Source organism: Maniola hyperantus, chromosome 22, assembly GCF_902806685.2.
Source record: "Maniola hyperantus chromosome 22, iAphHyp1.2, whole genome shotgun sequence".
NCBI lineage: Eukaryota > Metazoa > Arthropoda > Insecta > Lepidoptera > Nymphalidae > Maniola > Maniola hyperantus.
Window position 1 is genome coordinate 8,802,713 of NC_048557.2, and position 21,456 is coordinate 8,824,168.

The following is a 21,456-nucleotide window of genomic DNA, read 5'->3' on the forward strand; positions in this document are numbered from 1 at the left end:
ATGGTCCAGAGGTCGATAGGATCTTTGCTTACGGACGTTTGTTCAGGACCGTGACCCTTCACTCGTAATTTCAATAACACAAAAATGCGGTTTTTGCGACCATGTGTGACCTCTAGGCTCTAATATTCATAAAATTTATAACTAGTCGGTAAGAAAGAAAAAACATCAAACCTGTTTAAGATTAAAATACAACATCCCTTGATAACATAAAGAACCATACTCGTATTGTGCATGCGACCTAATAAAATCAGCATAAGCACTAATTATTAGTTAAGGGTAACACAAGTAGAAGAATCGTCAGACCAAATTCGCAAATCTCGGTACCTACGTAATACTATTTTTCTAAGTTTTTTCTATATGTACAGGTCCGGTTATCTCTTCGCCGATTATCCAGCGGTGGAGAAGACGACTCAGGCCGGGACAGCGATGGGGGCAGTCGAGCAAGGTCGAGAAGAAGAAGAAAGGGAGTCAGAGTAGCCACCCCGCCACCAAGATCCAAGAGTGAGGACCCTGCAGCCAGACTGGTCTCCGTTATACAGCATCAGACCAGAACTATACACCAACAGCTTGACAAACTTAGGTAACTATCCCAAACATATCATACCTTAAAGCTATTAAGAGACCTCCTTCACCTTTATACTATCGTACGACAAAACATCGCCAAGATCTGCACCCGTACGTAGTCGAAATTCCACAGATACGTACGAAGCGATTTGCCTCCTCATTTCTAATTCGAACCGCCCTTCCAGCATCAGTTTTCTCCTCCAATTTTAATGTGGATACGTGCTCCACTTAGACTTGACACGTCTAATTGAAGCTAAGCGCTAGTCTAAAAATTAAAAAAAGTGGACAGGGAATCTCTATAAGCGATCTCTATCAGTGGCCTTATTGACAGTGGGAGTGGTTATAAAAGAATAAGAATATGTATAACAAAGATAGCAACGTTTACTATTTCGAGTTCTTTCCCTCAATATAAAAAAAGATTTTTTTATTTGTGACTGTATTTGATGAAAAAAATTCCCGCTTATGAATTACCTCTGATGCCCTCTTACCTATTTATGTAGAGTTGTTAGTTGTTTAACAATAAAATTTGTCTACAGGGATCAGGAAAAACTAATCGACCAGCTAGAAGACCAGACGCACAAAAGCAGGATGGAAAAACATGGAACAAACTATCTCCTCGAATCCTATCTTCGAGACTTGGGAAGAAGTAGCGAACTGAATGACAGCCAAGCGGGAAACAGCGACAGCGGGGTCGGAGTAGGCAGTGGTACCCCACCGAGACGACATACGAAACACAAATCCAGAAGAGAAAGACATCTCATGAGAGAACACTATTTCACTAAAGAATTAACAGACATCTGCCAAGTTAATTCCGAAAGACTGATTCAAACTTCAAACGACACAGATTCAGATGCGTCAGCTGATGAACTATCCAAAATAAGAGAAGAAATTGAACTATTAGAAAAACTAGCAATCATTAACAAACGGTTACACAGAGAAGAAGAACTAGTTGTTAGACTAACTGCCAAAGTAAAAAGGTACACGGATGAAAACAAAGCGAATAGTTGCGAAAACGTCTCCCAAGTATCAATGCTCATAGACAAGATAGAAGAAGAGTTAGGGAACACAGCGAAAGAGATGCAAGAAAACGCAACCGAATTAGAAACTGCTGATAGAGAATTAGAGTTTAGAATGAAGTTATTGGACGAATTAACCTTAGAATTAGAGAAAGAGGAATTACAGAACACAATTTTAGAAAGGCAGTTGAACGAAGCGTCGAGTCGACAGCCAATAATACTTCAAGAAAGCTACATACCAGTGTTAGACCAAACGAATAACCAACCAGTTTTTAGTTACAGTGGGAATGGGTATGTTTTAGATACCCTTGTATGACATAAGTTACAATTTGAACCCTGAATTTGTCCCAAAGATTGCTTGAAATTACCATAGTTAGCTTCCAGTAAATGTATGATTGAGTGATGCCCTTCCAAAATAAAATGGTCCCAAAATTTACTATAGCGTATTTTTAAGTTAGACAGGTATTGATTTGGATGTACTTTATAATAAGACTGAAAACATTGTGAGGAAATCTGCATGTTAATGCCCGGTTTCTGAGGTACTTAATGACGGTTTATCTATTCAATAGCGCTATTGGTCTGATAATGATAGCGAGACAGTGCGTTCCTGAACAACGCAATGCAAGATAAACTCCGTTTAAACTTGACTGACCAACGTGCGCCGTTTATCGATTCCATAAAGTTCAATAGGTAGTTCATGGTTTGCGTATTTTTAGATTAAAAAGTATTTTAATAGTAAGTTGTTTGTTACTATGCAAAAACAGTGTTTAGCTACTTATTTCGCATAGAAATAATACTATTATTAATAAAATAAAACTAGTATTGATGGCGAAATAAAAGAATAATATGCATTTCAAACTCGTTTCCTGGAACAGACCCATCTAGCGACAGAATAATGAACTGGTTATCGGTTTCATAATAGTTATTGTTGTATTCAGAAACGCATGGACAGTTAACCGACATTCATCCTATACATAACTTTATTGAATCAATAGCTAATGAGAACATAACTGGCGAGTTCAGAAACCGGTTCTTCATAATGTTCTCAAAAGTATGTAAAGTCTGCCAATACGCACTTGATTAGCGTGCTGAACTATGACCTAAACCCTTCTTCAAGGAGACCCATGATCAGTAGACGGCCGACGATGGGTTAGATGATGATGATATGGCCGATTTTTTTTTAAACTTATCAGTTTATCCAAATCGATACCACTATCGAATGGTGCTAAGTTGTGTAATAATAATAATTAGTTGTAATACTGTACGTAATTTGTTGATAGATTTAGTAATTAGAAAAGATATTTATATATCATATCAGATACCAAAAAATGTACAACAAAAACCACCAATCACAACATGTATATAAATTAGTTAGCACTAGTCAAATTGATGATCTTTATTATATTATATTTCATGACAATAAAATACAAATATAATTGTTAATTTAAAAATTTAACACGACTCAAATGTTAAAATTAAAGTAATAAAACCGTATTTTATTCTTAGCGTATTCCCCAGCGGCAGCGTTTTCCATACAAACGTTGAGATTGAACGATTAGAGATTCTTACGGTCGACTGAGTTGCCAGGCGACTAGTTGACCATGCGTAATGAGCTTAGAGAGTTTCTACTTTTGAATACATAACTATAGATAATATCAATAAGGTAATTTACTAACCCTCAAAACTCAAGTTCAAGACAATTCAGTCGACAGAATCTGTAATTCTATATACCTATACGGCAACTTCCATATAAATTAGATTCTAACGGTCGCCGTCGACCAAGTTGCCGGGCGACGAGTCGACCTTGCGTAATGGGTCTTAGGTATTCAGCAGCGCGATTGCGGTAGAATGACAGCTGCAATGTCACGATCGCAATCACCTCTGATTGGTTGATGCTCGCTCACTATTGGCTACAATGCATTGTTGCAACAAGAATCGCACAAACTCAGCCAATCAGAACAATTGAGATAGCAATTCGTTACGATAGGTTTCACGAAATCCACCAGCAGATTAAACTTTAACGTTTTCGTAACTTTAACTGCCTAATGTGCAACCGGCCGCCCTTAATATTAAGGATTCCCTTAACAATTAACTGAGTTTTCTGTATTCAGCGATAATGTCATCTCATTAGAATAATAAGAAATGTATATGTAAAATTGTTATCTCTAATATTTTTTGATATTATTACTGTATTAGGTGTACATAAGAAATAAATATACAACGATTTTAAATACATGAAGTGTTTTATTTGATAAAGATATAGAGCAGAGAGAGAACAAAAAAATATTATATTAATACATTTTTTAATTTTTGCCTTGGCCAGTGCTTAGACTGTCACATTACTATTTTGTACAAGCTTATCCCCGCGACTTCTTCCGCGCGGACCTCACAAACTTCAATCCCCTATTTTACCCCTTAGGAGTTGAATTTTCGAAAATCCTTTCTTAGCGGATGCCTTAGTCATAATTGCTATCTGCATGCCAAATTTCAGCCCGATCCATCCAGCAGTTTGAGCTGTGCGTTAATAGATCAGTCTGTCAGTCAGTCAGTCAGCTTTTCCTTAGATTTATCGCGGACGAAATCGCAGGCAAAAGCTAGTCATTTATATAGCAAAGTTTACCAACCTAAACACTGGCCAAGGCACACCTTTAAGAAGATAAGAAAAGGAGGGTAGAATGAGATACGCGAAACGTACACACACACTGTCAACACACACTACGATCCGTGTCACCTGTGTCTTCATTTGATCCTCTGTGTTCTTGTGTGTTATCTGTACGTTTTCCCGCAAGCGATCTGTGTCTACTCTGTGTCCATCGCCACCTGCAACGAGTAAAAAAATTGTGAAATTTGTTACAATATTTATCTATGTATGTATGTATGTATATACTTTATTGCACCACAGAAACACAAATGACAGGTTACAAAAAGAAATCTTAAAAAGTAGGTACAAAAAGGCGATCTTATCGCTAAACAGAAATCTCTTTCAGACAACCTTAACGCTAGGGAGAAAACGAACAAATGGACAATGGGAGGTGGTGTATAATAAACCTAAATACCAATAGCTAAATAAACTAAACCATATAATAAGAATATAAAATACATATTATTAATAATAAAATATAATAGACATACATAAGACTACATAGATATATATACACATATAGATTTAAATAATAAACTATCTATAATATAAAAATGAATCACCAAATGTGTTGGTAATCGCAAATCTCGAGAACAGATGAACTGATTTCGCTAATTCTTTTTTTATAATATTCCTTGAAGTACGAGGAAGGTTCTTACGGAGAGAAAAATTTAATTCAACCTCCCACTCAATTTTCTAAACTCCACCCGAGCGAAGCCGGGGCGGTTCAGCTAGTTTATTATAAAAATCCTTACATTTGACTTAAATGGAGTCCTGAAATATTGAACTTAAGTTATGCTCGCGACTTCACCTGCATGGATTTAGGCTTTATAGGGTTTCGTCACGAAAGGGTGCCCACGGGACCCTATTACTAAGAAATAATTATTAAAAATGTGTAAAAATCATAATCTTGTTTGTTTTCCGTGGTCCGCGTGGACGAAGGTTTCTTGAAAATTGCGTGGGAACTCTTTGATTTTGCGGGATAAAAAGTAGCTATGTACCCATGCAAAAAATCACGTCGATCCGTTGCGACGTGATTGAAGGACAAACCAACAAACAAACATACTTTCGCATTTATAATAGGGGTAGTGATGGTCATAAATAAATAATAATTATAATTAGGTCACAGCACTACCGCATTCATGAGCTCTGCATTCAACTCGTTCGCTATCTGTACCTTGTTTCGTATTATCAATGTCAACAAGTTACAGCACGAACTTTTAGAGTGATGAATATTTTCGCCACGCCATACATCGACTCCGTGGCGCAACGGTAGCGCGTCTGACTCCAGATCAGAAGGTTGCGTGTTCAAATCACGTCGGGGTCAAAACTTTTTCTTTTTTTTTAACCAAAAAACAATTCATTATTAATTATTTTATTTTAGGCAGCAAATAGTTACAAAATTATCTCATAAAAATCATGTTTAAATATTTATAAAAAAATATTATTTTTATATTTTATAATAATTATTACATTATTGTTATATTTTACTAAACAAGGACGTGATCATAAATATAGCAAAAGTATATACAAGAGTAAGACTATCTCGTCTGTTTGAAAGCTCTAATCTCAAAAATCGGTAAAGTACGAGTCACTGACTCTGACTGACGAGAAATGACTTTCTTAATTATTTTTTTTGGGCGGTCATTTTTTTTTTAATTATTTATTCTTATGCCGCCACTAAAAATACCTATTCTGTGACAACTCTCTACCTATTACAGTGTACGACATACAGCGCGCTGACAGACAGACGGACGGACGGACGGTCAGTGGAGGCTTAGTAATAGGGTCGGAGATTTGGGTACGGAACCTTGAAAACATTCATGGGATACATTATTTTATGCATAATTAAAAATAATATCCTTGTGAAGAATTGGCAACAATGATTGGTAATTACATCGTAAAAGCAAGGTAACCTGATAAATAGTGATGACTTAAGTCCATAAAATGCAACTTAGTACATCAAACAATACTCTACTTAGCACGTTCTCGGTATTAATTCTATACAGTATACACTGCACTAGCACTAAATTAGGGCTGCCAATAAACTTTTATCTATGGTGATTTTACTGTTAATTTTTTTTAATTATTGGTAATATATAAAAAGAAAAGGTCACTGACCGACTGACTGACTGACTCAGACCTGGGCGCGTTTGAAACCCTCGTAGCTTTAGTTTTAAGTTCGCGTAAGAATTATATATTATCTGACTATCAAAAAAGAGTAATTTATTACCTATTCTGAATAAATAATTTGACTTTGACTTTGACTGACTGATCTATCACCGCACAGCTCAAACTACTGGACGTAGGCATCCGCTAAGACTGTGGCCGTGAAAAGGTAGCAGACAGTCAGACAGACCACTTCATCAGTACCCATATTATAAATGCGAAAGTGTATTCGTTTGTTGGTTTGTGCGCAGTCACACCGCAACGGAGCAACGGATCGACGTGACTTTTTTGCATAGATATAATTAAATATGCTTGAATAAATAAATATGAAAGTGGCATCCCTAACTAATTACTATCTTATATCGAGAGGTCAACGGTCAACATGATATTGTGAAGAATCAAGTCTCATTCGTACTTCAACTAGCTAACGGATATAACATACCGTTTACCGTTCACGATGAAGATATTGATCACCGGTTTATTGCTATACAATATATTTGCGAGCACTATATCGCTTAACCTCGAGTATTTAGATCCGGTTAAACTACAAACCAAGACATCACCTACAATTCAAGAAAATGCCGCTTATAATATTATCAGCAAGTACATGAACTCGGTGAAAGTCGTTATCAACCCGGTAATGTTTCATGGCAACAAAGATGTGTTCTCCCTACGCACTATCGACGGAACGTTGCAAATACGAGCAAGTACAGGAGTCGCAGCAGTGTGGGGATTCAACTACTACCTCAAGAAATATTGCAAGAGTCAAATCGCCTGGCAAGTTCAAAGAGTTGCAATCCCAGACCCGTTACCAGAAGTGGACGAAACAGTGATAGCTAACGACAGATTTCGATACTACCAAAACGTGTGCACGGCGTCTTATAGTTTCGTTTGGTGGAAGGAACGCAAGTGGGTGGAACATGTCGAGTGGATGGCTTTAAATGGAATTAATTTGGCACTAGCGCCCGTCGCACAGGAAGCAGCGTGGGAGAAAACTTACACCCGCTTAGGTATGTCGAAAGATGAAATCAACGACCATTTTACTGGTCCAGCGTTTCTCGCTTGGTTGCGAATGGGCAACGTGCACGGTTGGGGTGGGCCTCTGCACAAAGCGTGGCATGAACAGCAGAAGAAAAACCAGGATGCAGTCGTCGATTTGATGTTCCAACTAGGTATGATACCCATATTCCCTGCGTTCAACGGACACGTCCCTAAAGCATTCGAAAGACTCTTCCCAAACACAACTTTTCACCAAGTCGAAACATGGAACAGATTCAACAGCGACTACTGTTGCAACTTATTCGTCGATCCTAAAGAGCCGCTGTTCAAAACGATCGGAACTATGTTCTTGAGAGAGATCACAGTCGAAACAGGTACCAGTCACATCTATACAGCTGATCCATTCAATGAGATTAAAGTCCAAGCGTGGTCGACATCGTTGGTGCAGGAGACTGCGAAATCAATATATTCTACTTTAACAGAAGTCGACCACGACGCTGTGTGGCTTATACAAAACTGGATGTTCGTTCACAATCCTCTCCTGTGGCCACTTAATAGAGTTCAATCGTTTATAACATCCGTGCCCAACGGACGCATGCTAGTATTGGATTTACAGTCTGAACAGTGGCCCCAGTATGATTTATATGACATGTATTACGGCCAACCCTTTATTTGGTGCATGCTGCACAACTTTGGCGGCACGTTAGGTATGTTCGGGAGCATGCAAACTATAAACAAGGATGTGTACGAGGCACGTACGAAGGTAAACAGTACAATGATCGGTACAGGACTGACACCTGAGGGAATCAATCAAAACTATGTAGTCTACGATCTAATGTTGGAATCTGCGTGGCGTCGACACCCCGTTGAAGATTTAAACGTATGGGTGAGCGATTACGCCGAAAGACGGTATGGGTGCAACGCTACAGCTCGCGCTTGGAGATATTTATTGAAAAGTGTGTACAATTTCGAAGGCCTTAACAGAATAAGGGGAAAATACGTCGTGACACGTCGACCGAGTTTCAAAATACGTCCTTGGGCTTGGTACAATGGCAGTGACCTTTTCAAAGCGTTGAGAACTCTCGTATTTGTCGAGGATAACGAATGTAACTCTCCTGGTTTCCAGCACGATCTGGTAGACGTGACGAGACAAGCATTACAATACAGAGCCGATCAATTGTACATGAGCTTATTAAGCGATCGTTCATCAAACAGTTTAATATTTAACTTCTCTATAAACCGTTTCCTGGATGTAATGAGGGATATGGAGAATATATTGGGAACGAACAATGATTTTACGATAAATTACTGGTTGGAAAGTATTAGAGAATCGCTGGGATCGCGATCGGAAGAATCGTACCTGTACGAAATGAATGCACGCAACCAGATAACGTTGTGGGGACCGAATGGAGAAATTACAGATTACGCGTGCAAGCAATGGGCGGAAGTTTTCCATTACTACTATATACCGAGATGGTCGACGTTCCTTAATTTGGCTTTGGACGCGAAAAACAGGAACGAAACGTTCGACGAGAAGAATGCCCAACGCGTTGTGAGATCTTCAGTCGAGGAAAGGTTCCAGACGTTGGAAATTAATCAGCTGCCCCAAAACGAAACAAGAACTGTGGCGATACTACTTTACGAAAAATGGGCGTACGTATCAGGACTAGACGATTTACCTATATCTACGATAAGACGCCAACCGGCAAAAACTACAACTACTTCAACAGATATGGTTTTTTACTATACAGATACAGAGAGTGAAGATGATGAAGAGTCCATTCCGTCAGTTGTATCTTTGTCTACTACAGCAGCAATTTAATGTATCCATTTACTTAATAATAATATTATTCTTTAATAAAACCCGTTTCTGGATTACTATCAGTATTTTATTGACTAGAATATAGATGTCTACCTACCTATAGATTATCTATAGGTAGTCATACGCTTGTCGCGATATCTGTTTCTTTGTTCATTCACTCCCGATCTACTAGTAGTAAAGTAGTAGTAAAGGTAGATAGGTGTATTTTATAAACATGACCGAAGGGTATTACTTGACTGCAATATTAAACAATCTAAAATCCAAACTAGAGAGGATAATATCTTATACAAAGAGGCATTTAAGGGTTGTAGACCATGGTGTAAAGAAAGAAAATATATTTGTTGGTGTCACAGACAAAAAACAGACAAATTAACATTATCATTTGTAACACACCGTCAACTAGAGGGAGGTAACGGGTTAACTCTGCCTCATCACACATTGTTCTATGGTTACCTGAGGTTGGGGTCCTCTTTCGTCGCCTACGTCAGGAGCCGGGTCGGCGTCCCCCGTGGCACTGGCGCCGCCTCTGCATCTCTCTTCACCATCAACTAGAGGGAGGTAAGGGGGTTAACTCTGCCTCATCACACATTATTCTATGGTTACCTGAGGCTGGGGTTCTCTTGGTTCTCTTTCGTCCCCCGCGTCAGGGGCCGGGCCGGCGTCCCCCGTTGCACTAGCGCCGCCCCCGCGTCTCTCTTCACCCTCGACCAGAGCGAGGTAACGGGTTAACTCTGCCTCATCACATATACGCAGTGGTGTTTTTGGACCGACTATTGAAATTGAAACATTCTGTAAAAGAAATACACAGTTTTTTTATACTCTAGCTTTGAAAATCCATACTTATCCTCCATACTAATATTATAAATGCGAAAGTGTGTCTGTCTGTCTGTCTGCTAGCGTTTCACGGCTCAATAGTTTAACCGATTTACTATATGAAATTTGCTACAGAGGCAGCTTGCATCCCAGATATTGACATAGGCAACATTTTGTCCCTGTAGGTGTAGATCAAAGGGCTTTTCAGCCTCAAGGGATCAAAGGATCAAAACCTAAATCCACGCGGACGAAGGCGCGGGTATCATCTAGTTACAGTAATAAAATTAAATATTTAGAAACGAGTCTAGTTTTCTACTCTTTTTTCTAAAAGTTTAAACTATTGTCTGGCCGAACTATTATAAAGGCAAGTAAATATTATTATTATATATATATTTTTTAATAGACTAAGCAGCTTTCGCTGATGCGTCTATATCAGAAGTGCTTCGAGTTTTCCAAATGTTTATCCAATCTATTCTTGAACTGGTTAACAGAACTTGACATAACCACATCCTTAGGCAATTTATTCCATATGTGAACAACTCTGTTGGTCAGAGAGGGTTTTAATGGATTTGATGATGGCAATTGATATTGCAGCTTCATATCATCCCCCTAAATCAAGGATTGCTCATTTCGGAAACATGCTCTCGTTTGTTGCAGTTTGGGATATTACAATAATTATTTAACATTTTGTAAGTTTCAATTAGCTCGCCTCTTTCTCGCCCGCTTTATTACTTACCTTAGTATTCAAATCAACTTCATTAGGCAGCGTATCCCTCAGCGCTCTCAGCCCATGCGCCACCAGATCGTTCAATTCGCAATCCGCGAAGATGGTCAAGTGTTTCTCCAAGTACGTGCGAGCGGATTGCGAGCGAGCGCCGATCGCCATCGCGCGGCAGTCGAAGAAGTTCGCTGAAGGACACGTTTGGTAGATGTGGGGGCCTTGGTCCTGTAATATAAATAAATAAAGTAAAATCATTTTGTTGCAGGTCAGGGGACCCATATAAAACATCAGTCCGAACATTTTAAAATTATTAAAAAATTAAAATATGTGTATAAACAATAATTAATATAAAATTAAGATCATTTGAAAAAATGAATAGCCATTTTACGTTTGGAATCTGGTGTACCCTTAGCCAGTGTTTGTAAAACACATTGTCAGGGGATGCCTGAGCGACGACTTCAATCATCTTATTATTAGAATTACGGACGGTTTCCCAGAAACCGGCAATTCTATTCCATATAATGGCGTAGTAGTCCGGGACTCCAGCGTCGGCGAACATGCCCGACGCGCTACAATACCTCGGCATTTTTGATAAAGTGAAATAATATTTTGTTTATTCATAATTTAGAGCCTCGATAGCTCAACGGTTAAAGGAGCGGACTGAAAAACCGAAAGGTTGCCGTTTCAAACCCTCACCCTTTGCACTATTGTCGTACCTACTCCTAGCACAAGCTTTACGCTTAATTGGATGATAAAGGGGAACATTAGTCAGCATGATAAACTTAGCTATTTTTCTTTAAAAAAAAGATTGCTTAACAAGCACATTTCTGGGTGATTTTAGGTATTCCTTTACTTAAAATCATCCAGAACTTACTTTATTTACTAACTTTGACGTACGTAATGTATGTAAAAAAAAACCAATAGGACTCACATCATACCCAGCTACCAACAGCCCAACACCCAAAGGTCGCTTATCATATCTCTGGGTGCATATCTGCATCTTATTGCCGACCATGCCAATGAGTCTGCCCACTGGCATAGGAGCATCGTGAGCGTACCGATAGTTCAGACATTCTGTGCGCATGTAACGGCTGAAAAATTAAAAATTAAAAAAATTATATATAAAATATATTTGCAGTTTATAACTAAGCAATATGCCTTATTGTACACAATTTCTAAACTACAGATCTAAATATAATGCTAATTGCTATCCTTTTTTATAGGAAGCATTATGAAAGGGATAGCAATATGTTTAGAGTGTCATTTTTGAGATTGAGTACAATAAAATTAGATACAAACTTTTACAGCCGTACAAAGCCTAGTCTTATATATAAAAAATAGGTATATTTTACATGCAAAATAGTAAATGTTATGTTCCTTTACTAAAATCCAAGTCAGTAACACTGGAATCCATACGTAGGGGTGTCTTTAAAGGTTTTTTTTTAATAGAGATAGCGAGCAAACGAGCAGGATGATTCAAACAACATGTGTGATAATCAACCTTTATGCAATGCATTAAGGTTCTGTATGACACATGTTGTTTGATTCATCCTCTAAAGATGCCCCCCACCTTGACTATGAACTCTTGGTGTAATTTTTTAAAAATTAACTACTAGATGATTCCCGCGACAGTGTCCGCATGGATTTCGGTTTTTGAAAATCCTGTGGGTACTCTTTGAGTTTTCGGGATAAAAAGTAGCTATGTCGTTCCCGGGGATGCAATTTATCGCTGTACCAAATTTCGTCAAAATCGGTTGAACAGATGGGCCGTGAAAGGCTAGCAGACAGACAGACACACTTTCGCATTTACAATATTAGTATGGAGTATGGATTATAAGCGCACGCTTGACCACAATCCCACCTGATGGGAAGTGATGATGTTGCCTAAGATGGAACGCGTTTGCCTAGAAGGTGCCTATTCACTCTTGTTTTAAAGTTACAAGTACCTCAACATCCGAGCATCAGCTGTCAATCCAGATATAGAGATGCTAATATGCTCATCAATAGGTATAATCTTCTTCTGGTACGCCGACAGCTCACTCACAGCTCTCTTTAGAGCTATTAGCACAGCAAACTGCTTGTTTTTCAAGCCAACAGTTGCTGAGCCGAGTTTGACAGCTTCCATGGCATATTCCACTTGGTGGAGACGTCCCTGGGGACTCCATACTGTGACATCGCTGTCATATTGATTACGGAACTGAAAGTGACAAATTACATTTTTGCTTAAATGAAGTTTGAATGAGAAATTGTTGGAAGAACTATTTATTTATCTATGTAAAACAGCATTAGATATGTAGTATATTATTATAGAATAATACACAAATATATATTTATATATATTTGTGTATTATTAGTAAGTAGGCATCCGCTAAGAAAAGATTTTTGAAAATTCAACCCCTAAGGAGGTGAAATAGGGGTTAAAATTTGTGTAGTCCACGAGGATGAAGTCGCGAGCATAAGCTAGTTAAATTATACAAGTAAAATGAGCATGTAGTAGGTACTGAAATAATTTAGTATTGGTTGTTTTTGATGAAGAAGCAATTTTTAGGTTATATACCTACAATATAAACAATTCATACTGACTAAATGTGTTAAGTAATGATTCCATTTTATGAAAATATCTATTTTCTTGCGAATTTACAAGAAATATAGCAGGATTTTAAGTTACTTTCCTTAAAATAACGTTATTTATGTGACGCTTAGTGACAATGCATATTTTGGTAATTGAGTTGAATACAATAAGAAGTCCAAGTTTCTATGTAATAAATTCACTTACCATGGTTATTTTAGGAATCAAATAAGTAATAAATACTTATTATATTTTGTAAAATTGCCCAAATTACTACAAAAGCTAAAAGCAAATACCGCAAAACGATGACTCTTGAAAATGTCGACTTGACACTTGACAGTATTTGAGGCTTGACATATTTGACAGTTGACACTTAATTGCAGACAAAAAATCTTCACTAAGGGTAAGACTACACAAATTCCGATTCGACTCCGGTAGCCGGATTGTGTACGTTCGACCGGATTCTGTACCATAAGTACCTATAGATCGACTGAAAAGAGTTGAAATTAAATAAGGACGCTACTTCTGTTCTGTTTGTGTACTGCAACCAAAACAACACTTAAGTAGGTACTGATATTTGATATTTTATAAAATTATTACAAATATCGGATAATCCTATATCGTAATAATAGTAAAATTGAATTTATAAATATTATTCCTCATGTAGGTACCTACTGTACCTACCTATTTATCGTGTATTGTGTAAACTATAAAGTCGCTTCAAACTAACTCTACTTATAACATTCTAAAACTTTTACACTGACATGCATAACAACTTACAAAGTTACCTAAAGGCATAGATCACTTTAAACTTTGGCTTGACTTGCATTACTTACTTAATGCATAGGTACCTACTTCTTGAATATAATATAACTAACGGATACCCGGTGTGCAACTACGCTAGATAAATAAAAAGCTCTAAAACCGTCTTGGCATTATTGCCTTTATACTAGTTTGGGGCCCAAAGTCTATAACGCACATAAGTAGAAACATTTATTTTGTCTAAGTAATCGGGGTGCGCTACCTCTAATTCATCTGATAAATTGATAGGTAGTTCAAGTGACATCGTGACTTAATTTATTGTTTTAATTACACGCAAATTTTTTGTAATATACCTACGAATTGAAAACGTATTTATTATAATAATTTTACAAGAGATCTGTTTCCGCAATAAGTTTCGGCAACAAGTTTCGTCTCCAAGCTCCCCTACAAGTTTTAGCAACAAGTTTCGTCAACCAGTTTCCGCAACAAGTTTCGTGACCAGTTTCCGCAATAAGTTACGTCTCTACAAGTTTTATTAACAAGTTTCCGCAACAAGCTTCTGCAACAAGTCTCGGCAACAAGTTTCCGCGACACGCTTCGCCAACGTTTCGTCAACAATTTTCGTGACCAAGTTTCCGCAATAAGTTTCGTCAACAAGTTTTGTTAACAAGTTTCCGCAACAAGTTTCAACACCAAGTTTCCGCAACAAGTTTCCGCGATAAGTTTCTTTAAGAAGAATATGCTAGTAATATTATAAACTGTCTGTCTGCTAGCTTTCAACCCATAACCTATATGTTTAACCCATAGGTTTAACCGATTTTGATAAATAAAACTTGGTAAGTAAGTAACCTACTTACTTCAGAGCTACGGGAAGGCCGGAGGACTATCTACTTTTTTTATACCAGAAAATTAAAATATTCCAGCGGGATTTTTAAAAGTGGGCTACTTATCACAGAGGTGGCTTGCATCCCGTAAACGAATATTTTTTTCTCCCGAAAAATCAAAGAGTTCCCATGGGATTTTTAAATACTTAATCGAAACTTACCTACAGGCTACAAGAACGAAGTCGCGAACTATTTAGTTATTTAAATAATTATTATAAATCTTACCCATACCTACCTTCTGGTACCAACACAATGAATCTGAATTCTGAACTATTCTTAACAGTGACATGTAGGTATATGTATGGTGACATGATCCCAACAGCATCCTGAAAGATGGCATTGTTACGTGATCCCGTATTGTGAGAGGCTATTCTAGTGTTATGCAAGTCACGCAATTGTCTAGGTAGGTTGTACTGGTACGAGTACAAACACCTCCTGCAACTTTGTAGGTATTATTAGATGCGTGTTACACGTGTCTACCTACTTGATGCTGACTATAGAGTTATCCTACTTATTCTACTTAGGTACCTATCTACCTCAATGGTCTAGCTAGAGCTATGACTCTAGTGGTTAGCTTACCTATTAATGTTGGCTGCGGATAATGAAGTTCTAAACTTTAATCCTTTTATTTTACCCCTCCTTGAAAGACAGCCGAGAGGCGACCGGAATACCCACAAAAACCTTGCGGCGCTCTTGCGCGTTAACTGGCGACTGGGTCACGGGAACGAACACCGAAACAACCCCCCAACATCCAAATTTAGTTTAGGAAAGACATCAGAATCGACGCCACTGTAGCAACAACAAAATATTGTGTTTTGATTGAAAACAAACAAAATTAATGAAGTTTCAACATTAGGTACCTAATTAATATCTAACCATGTTGTAATTTACTACCTAGTAGGACAATTTTCATTTTGAAATGAAAATTGGTAATAGGTAAGTATCGGTACCTATTTGTCATGATGACATCATCAATCCATCACCGGCTAACTACTGAGCACGGGTCTCCTCTTAGAATGTAGGGTTTGCATAGTCCACCACGCTGGCCAAGAGCGAATTGGCATTAAGTAATATTAAGTAATAGATCTAAGGTTCATTAGTTAAGAATGAACCTCAGATCTATACTGCCGGACTTTGCAATTGTGCATTGTAAGGTCTACATCTCCTGCAGGGTTAGCATGGGCGGGGATATAATTTTCTCCCCGGGGAAAGGATAAAATCTTTATCCCCTCCGACAGCTTTATCCACTCTCCGAGCATGGGCTCACGGGTGGATATAATTATCCACAGTGAATAAAACGGGGGACTTTTTGGTTTTTGGATCTTTTCCTTTACCTTTATTGGGTTAATGGTAATTGGTATTTGGGACCTATGTTGGGTTTATGTTGGGGTTCCCAACCATATTCCAAACATAACCCAAATACAACCTAAACATAACACAAACACAACCCAAACATAACCCAAACACAACCCAAACATAACCTAAACCCAACAGGTACCGCGAGACATGTTTTGATTTTTTAAGTTCTATGAGAATAAACTTAAACCCACGTCTAATGTCGAGGATAAAATTGTCCCCGATTTAGGGATAAACTTCTCCTCTCCCCTGTTGCCGTGCTTTGTGAGGTGGACAAGTAAATTTTATCCCTCGTCAGTGGATATAATTGGGGGATAAAATTTTTGTCTCCTGCCCATGCTAGGGGGGCTGAGGATGCTCCGGTGTCGGGGCGAAACCTAACCTATATGTCCTCCTACCTCCGGGATTCAAACTATCGCTGAATCTGTGATCAAAATCGGTTAAATGGGTGGGCAGTGAAATGGTGACAGATAGACAGACGGACATACACAAATCCTTTTTGCGTTACACATTAAAAGCAGACCGTCAGATTTTTTTCACTTAAGTATCTAAACCTGGATTACCCAGTTAAAAGTATGTTTAAAAAATTTCCACCTCCTAAACCTCTTTTACAACCTAATAAATAAAATAAAACTAAGTAGGTACTACTTAGTTTTATTCACCAAAAAGATTTACGTAGGTTATTGAAGTTATGTAATCCATTTAGGTATTTCCTAGAAATGTTGGTATATTCAGCATTATCTTCCACTGGTGTCGTAAAACCTGGTATAAATAACGTGAAATATTAATATACTTATAACAAGTTATAAGTCCAGAATTTGGACTCAGTCCAGGAACGTAGTTTGACATGAATGAAACTCCCACGCCTTTGAATCAGCATAAAAACGTTTCAGCTTGTTCTCAAAAAACGCTGCGTGAATCTTTGGTACCTAGTTAGCACTTGGCTGACTGACAGTTTTGGTTAATCACTACACATTTTATCAATTTGCAAAATAAAATCATTACCGTTATTATAAATGCGAAAGTGTGTTTGTTTGTTGGTTTATTGGTTTGTTGGTTTGTTGGTTTATTGGTTTGTTGGTTTGTCCTTCAATCACGTCGCAAAGGAGCAACGGATCGACGTGATTTTTTGCATAGATATAGTTAAAGACCCGTAGAGTGACATAGGCTACTTTTTATTCCGGAAAATAAAAGAGTTCTAATGGGATTTTTAAAACCTAATTCCACGCGGATGAAGTCGCGGGCATCAGCTAGTTAATACTTAAATAATTGATTAAATATCATCATTATGATAACATCGGGAGTCGGGGCACAGTTATTAATTAGAATATAAATCCTGTCCAAAAAGCAGGTAGGTTCATAAAAACACTTTACAAACTGCACCCTTATATCAGAGATATATATTATTATCTCTACCCTTATGAACCTCTTCGCAAAAATGCAGCCAGTAGGTATTCTTTTGACTCCATTCCTTACATTAGTTTAGTTGTAAAAAGTTTCATTGTAATTCAACACTATTAAACAAAAATAACAAAAGTATAGGTACCTACTACCTAATTTATTTAACGTAAAATATTTTTTTCAACTATCAAACTTCACAGAGAGCCAACTTTTACAACCCGTGTAAAGTTGATCAAAGCGTCAACCTCAAACTGGAAAACTTTAATAACGTGAAAATTATTATGATAAAACGGGTAGGTACTTCATATAAATTTAATAACCTTTAATAAAATAATATGCCTTTTCAAATCGTGATTGGTCAATCTTACTTTAATGAAACACCCACTCAGTAGAGAACTAAGTTAAAAGTAGGTTTTTTTTAAAAGTAAGCTATTTAATTTTCTATAAATAATAATTGACACAGAGTAACAAAATATGTAAATCCAAACACGGCATACTGTCTGTCTGACTTTGTATCTGAATAAACAAAAACAAAATTGAAAGTAGTAGAAAAATCTGTTATCAATTTCAACGGCATGACAACATTTTAAAACTTTTAAAAAGCGCAAGATTTTATGATGTTTGTCTGAAAAGGCTCTATATATTTTTCACATACACGTATAGGACTACCAATCAAAAGGAGTGCGTCACTTCGCCACTTCATAAAATGCTCTAAAGTATTAGATTTCAAGAAAAAATGTGCCCACGACAGATAAACGTGTGATTTAAACGTCAAATTCAATTTCAATTTCAATAATATTATAATCGACTAGCTTATGCCCGCCAGTTCATTCGCGTGGACCACACTTTCAAACGCCTTCTTTACCGTTTTTAGTGTTTTTACCCTGGTTAAGTTTTCAAAAATCCTTTTCTTAGCTGGTGTCTACGTCATAATACCTAGCTATCTGCAGCCCGATCCGACCAGTAGTTTTAGCAATGCGTTGCTAGATCAGTCAGTTAGGCAGTCAGTCGCCTTTTCCTTTTATATATTTAGATAATAAGTATCTTCATAACTGAGAAATTGTTAACACCGCTAAGTCAAGTCAAGTGTAAATAGGCATCTTCTAGGCAAGCGCGCTCCAGCTTAGGCCGCATCCTCACTTGCCAGCAGGTTTGACTGCGCTAATCTATAAATTAAATTAAATCTGCTACTTTTCATGCCAACACTTTACTTATACTGGGTTCGTATATAATGAACTTTTGCTTCTTTTTCTTGACCTATTTTAATTTCTAGAACGCACTAAGATTAATTTTAAAGAACCCACTTAGGGTAATGTAGCTAAATGTTTTATTATTATCATGTTAAAAGTTTTAAGTACAGTTTTTGGGTACTAAATATAATTTTAAGTAATACATTTAATGAAATATAATTGTTATTAGTCTTCAGTAATTTATTTTTATACTACACTTTTTACAATGCTTGCCAAGTAAGTTCAGAAGTTAAACCGAAACCAATTAAGTATTGAAGTCGCGTAAGTGTCCATGGTTCAATTAAATATCGCAGGATCGAAGCCCGGGCATCCAACTAGGAGGCCGACATCTTAACCAATAGGCTATCACAGCTTCTTCGCTTGGCAGTTATATAAGTTAACAATAGAAGCCTATCCTATCTAATCTCAAGCGGAGCTGATCCTCCACCCTCTTGTTAGGTACCTACAGAGATAAAAACATGGTGGCAGATTGCGTCGAATCTTTTGTAACAAAACCCTTTAGCCGATTTATGTAAATCTGCTTATTAACTTCGATGAGAATTTTGATTATACAGCTTCGTTCCCAACATCAAACGAGTCGCCAAGAAACAAGCAGAAAACAAATTCCTACCAAAGATCTATTTCCATCAACAGTGGATGTCACGATGTTTTCAAGACTACTACTTTTTATTTCCTAGTACTGCTTTCTAGACTACTTTCTGGTATCTAAATATATAAAAGAAAAAGGTGACTGACTGACTGACCGACTGATCTACCAACACACAGCTCAAACTACTGGACGGATCGGGCTGAAATTTGGCATGCAGATAGCTATTATGACAGGCATCTGCTAAGAAAGGATTTTTGAAAATTCAACCCTTTAGGGAAATAGGGGTTTGAAATTTGTGTCGTCCACGCGGTATAAGTATAAGTTGCGAGCATAAGCTTGTTACAAATAAATAGTCTGCGGTGCTACGGAGCTACAATGCGTAGACTCGTAGATGCAGAAACAAATCCATAGGTACACAGAAACAAATCCATATTTTCTATTATAAAACCGTCGACTAACCGTAGCGGGCACAGAAAGTAATTTCCTTATTATAATATATCTACGTTAGTAGATACGATACCTATGCAAATCTGAATGCATATGCAATGACAAAGGCATAATGCCGTCTATTAAATGTGCCTTGAAACAACGTTCCGACTGTCTGAAGGCTGATTCACATTGCTCTAGTGACTAGAAATAGAAATATACAGTTTTTATTCAAATACAATTTACAAGTGCTTTAGAGTCGCTAAAAAAATACTAAAAAAAATTTAACAATACGGGCAGGAAAAATGACACTCTATTTGACTGATACAAAAAATTGTTTACAATTTGTTGATGTTACAGCAATCATGCACTCATTCGATCCAAATCCGTGAACATACGGATATAAAAAACATCTACGACATATGTCATAAGCTACCATACAAATAGTTCGTAAAACAAAAAGGAACGTATTTTCATAGACGCGGATCGGATGAGTGCGTGATCGCTGTATGTCATGTCATACATCATGTCTAATGAGGCCACACGATGCGTTTCCGGTGCGTTGCAGTGCCGCCGGCTGTGGATTTGAGTGTTGGGGCACGGGCACTGTGTTGCCGCTCCGGGAAAAAGTATGGCGTAAGGCGTTGCAACGCACCACCCTTCCCCTCGTCTTTCTGGTGGTCCCAAGTCCGTTGCGTGTGCGGTGCGGCGCCGCACAACGTCGTGATAACGCATCGTGAGGCATGCAACCGCGATTTCTATGCAGGATGACGCAGCGGTATCACTCAGGCACCACACCGCCAAGCAATGCATCGCACTCTTACTATGTTTCGACACTTGAAACTTGAACTTTGGTGAGGTGTCTACACGGGTCTCCTTGCAGAATGAGAAGGGTTTAGGGCTTAGCCCAGAGCGGATTACCAGACTTCACACACCTTTGTGAACATTGTGGAAAACTCTTAAGCATTGCAGGTTTCTTCCTTCACCGTTAAAGCAAGACGACTTATATATGAAAAGTTCGTGCCCGGGATAAAACCCTATACCACCCGAATAGGAAGCCGACGTCTTAACCACTAGGCGATCACTGCTTATAATTTTTATTATGTTCTAAATAAATAAATGGGGAAATGATAAACCGGTTGACATAATAATTATCAATTTTATGTAAAAAAAAATCAATGTATAGCTCAAACTGTTGGGTCTAGAAACTAGTGATTTTACACGTAGGTTCTCTTTGTGATTTACCTACACCCCCCATAAGGGGTTTTAGTAATTCCGACGGAATCTTTTAAAACTTAAATCTACGACGTATAATATTAGCTTAGCCTGAGGTGCTACGGAGCTACGATGCGTAGACTCGTAGATACCGTAGAACTTCAACATGGGTATACAATATACATGGGTAAAAATAGAACTTTCAAAACGTAATTCCTTGTACGAGTGTTTTCTTAATTCACAGTGCAAGTGACGTGCA

General features: G+C 37.8%; 3 protein-coding genes and 1 non-coding gene across 5 annotated transcripts in view; 3 read left to right on the top strand and 1 right to left on the bottom strand.

Moving 5' to 3' along the window:
- The window catches only part of LOC117992806 (ras association domain-containing protein 10-like), a 238,002-nt gene that overhangs the window by 102,681 nt on the left and 113,865 nt on the right, over positions 1-21,456 (top strand). For both annotated transcript variants that reach the window (XM_034980520.2, XM_069506257.1), the window contains 2 exons: positions 366-580; positions 1,101-2,083. In XM_034980520.2, coding sequence (XP_034836411.1) covers positions 366-580; positions 1,101-1,896 — 1,011 coding nt within the window. In that variant the 3' untranslated portion in view covers positions 1,897-2,083. The remainder of the gene's footprint in view (positions 1-365; positions 581-1,100; positions 2,084-21,456) is intronic.
- Prosalpha6 (Proteasome alpha6 subunit) lies at positions 3,793-13,658 on the bottom strand. Its single transcript, XM_034980487.2, has 6 exons — positions 13,522-13,658; positions 12,692-12,942; positions 11,677-11,836; positions 10,761-10,970; positions 9,815-10,000; positions 3,793-4,400 (listed from the first exon to the last, which is right to left on the bottom strand). Exons 1-6 carry the CDS (start codon positions 13,522-13,524, stop codon positions 4,380-4,382), a joined length of 831 nt encoding a protein of 276 aa, XP_034836378.1. The 5' UTR covers positions 13,525-13,658; the 3' UTR covers positions 3,793-4,379.
- Positions 5,477-5,548, top strand: TRNAW-CCA (transfer RNA tryptophan (anticodon CCA)). Its single transcript has one exon. It is a non-coding gene; the product is annotated as a tRNA-Trp (tRNA).
- On the top strand, positions 6,786-9,267 carry Naglu (N-acetyl-alpha-glucosaminidase). Its single transcript, XM_034980486.2, has one exon. It carries the CDS (start codon positions 6,848-6,850, stop codon positions 9,209-9,211), a length of 2,364 nt encoding a protein of 787 aa, XP_034836377.1. The 5' UTR covers positions 6,786-6,847; the 3' UTR covers positions 9,212-9,267.

Bases quoted from the DNA above. Each gene is read 5' to 3' on its own strand.
- Prosalpha6 (XM_034980487.2), bottom strand. The intron at 10,971-11,676 runs GTGAGTCCTATT...TTTATATTACAG, and splicing joins TGTTGGTAGCTGGGTATGAT to GACCAAGGCCCCCACATCTA. The intron at 4,401-9,814 runs GTAACCATAGAA...TACTCGTTGCAG, and splicing joins CAAGAGAACCCCAGCCTCAG to GTGGCGATGGACACAGAGTA.
- Naglu (XM_034980486.2), top strand. From the start codon at position 6,848: ATGAAGATATTGATCACCGGTTTATTGCTATACAATATATTTGCGAGC.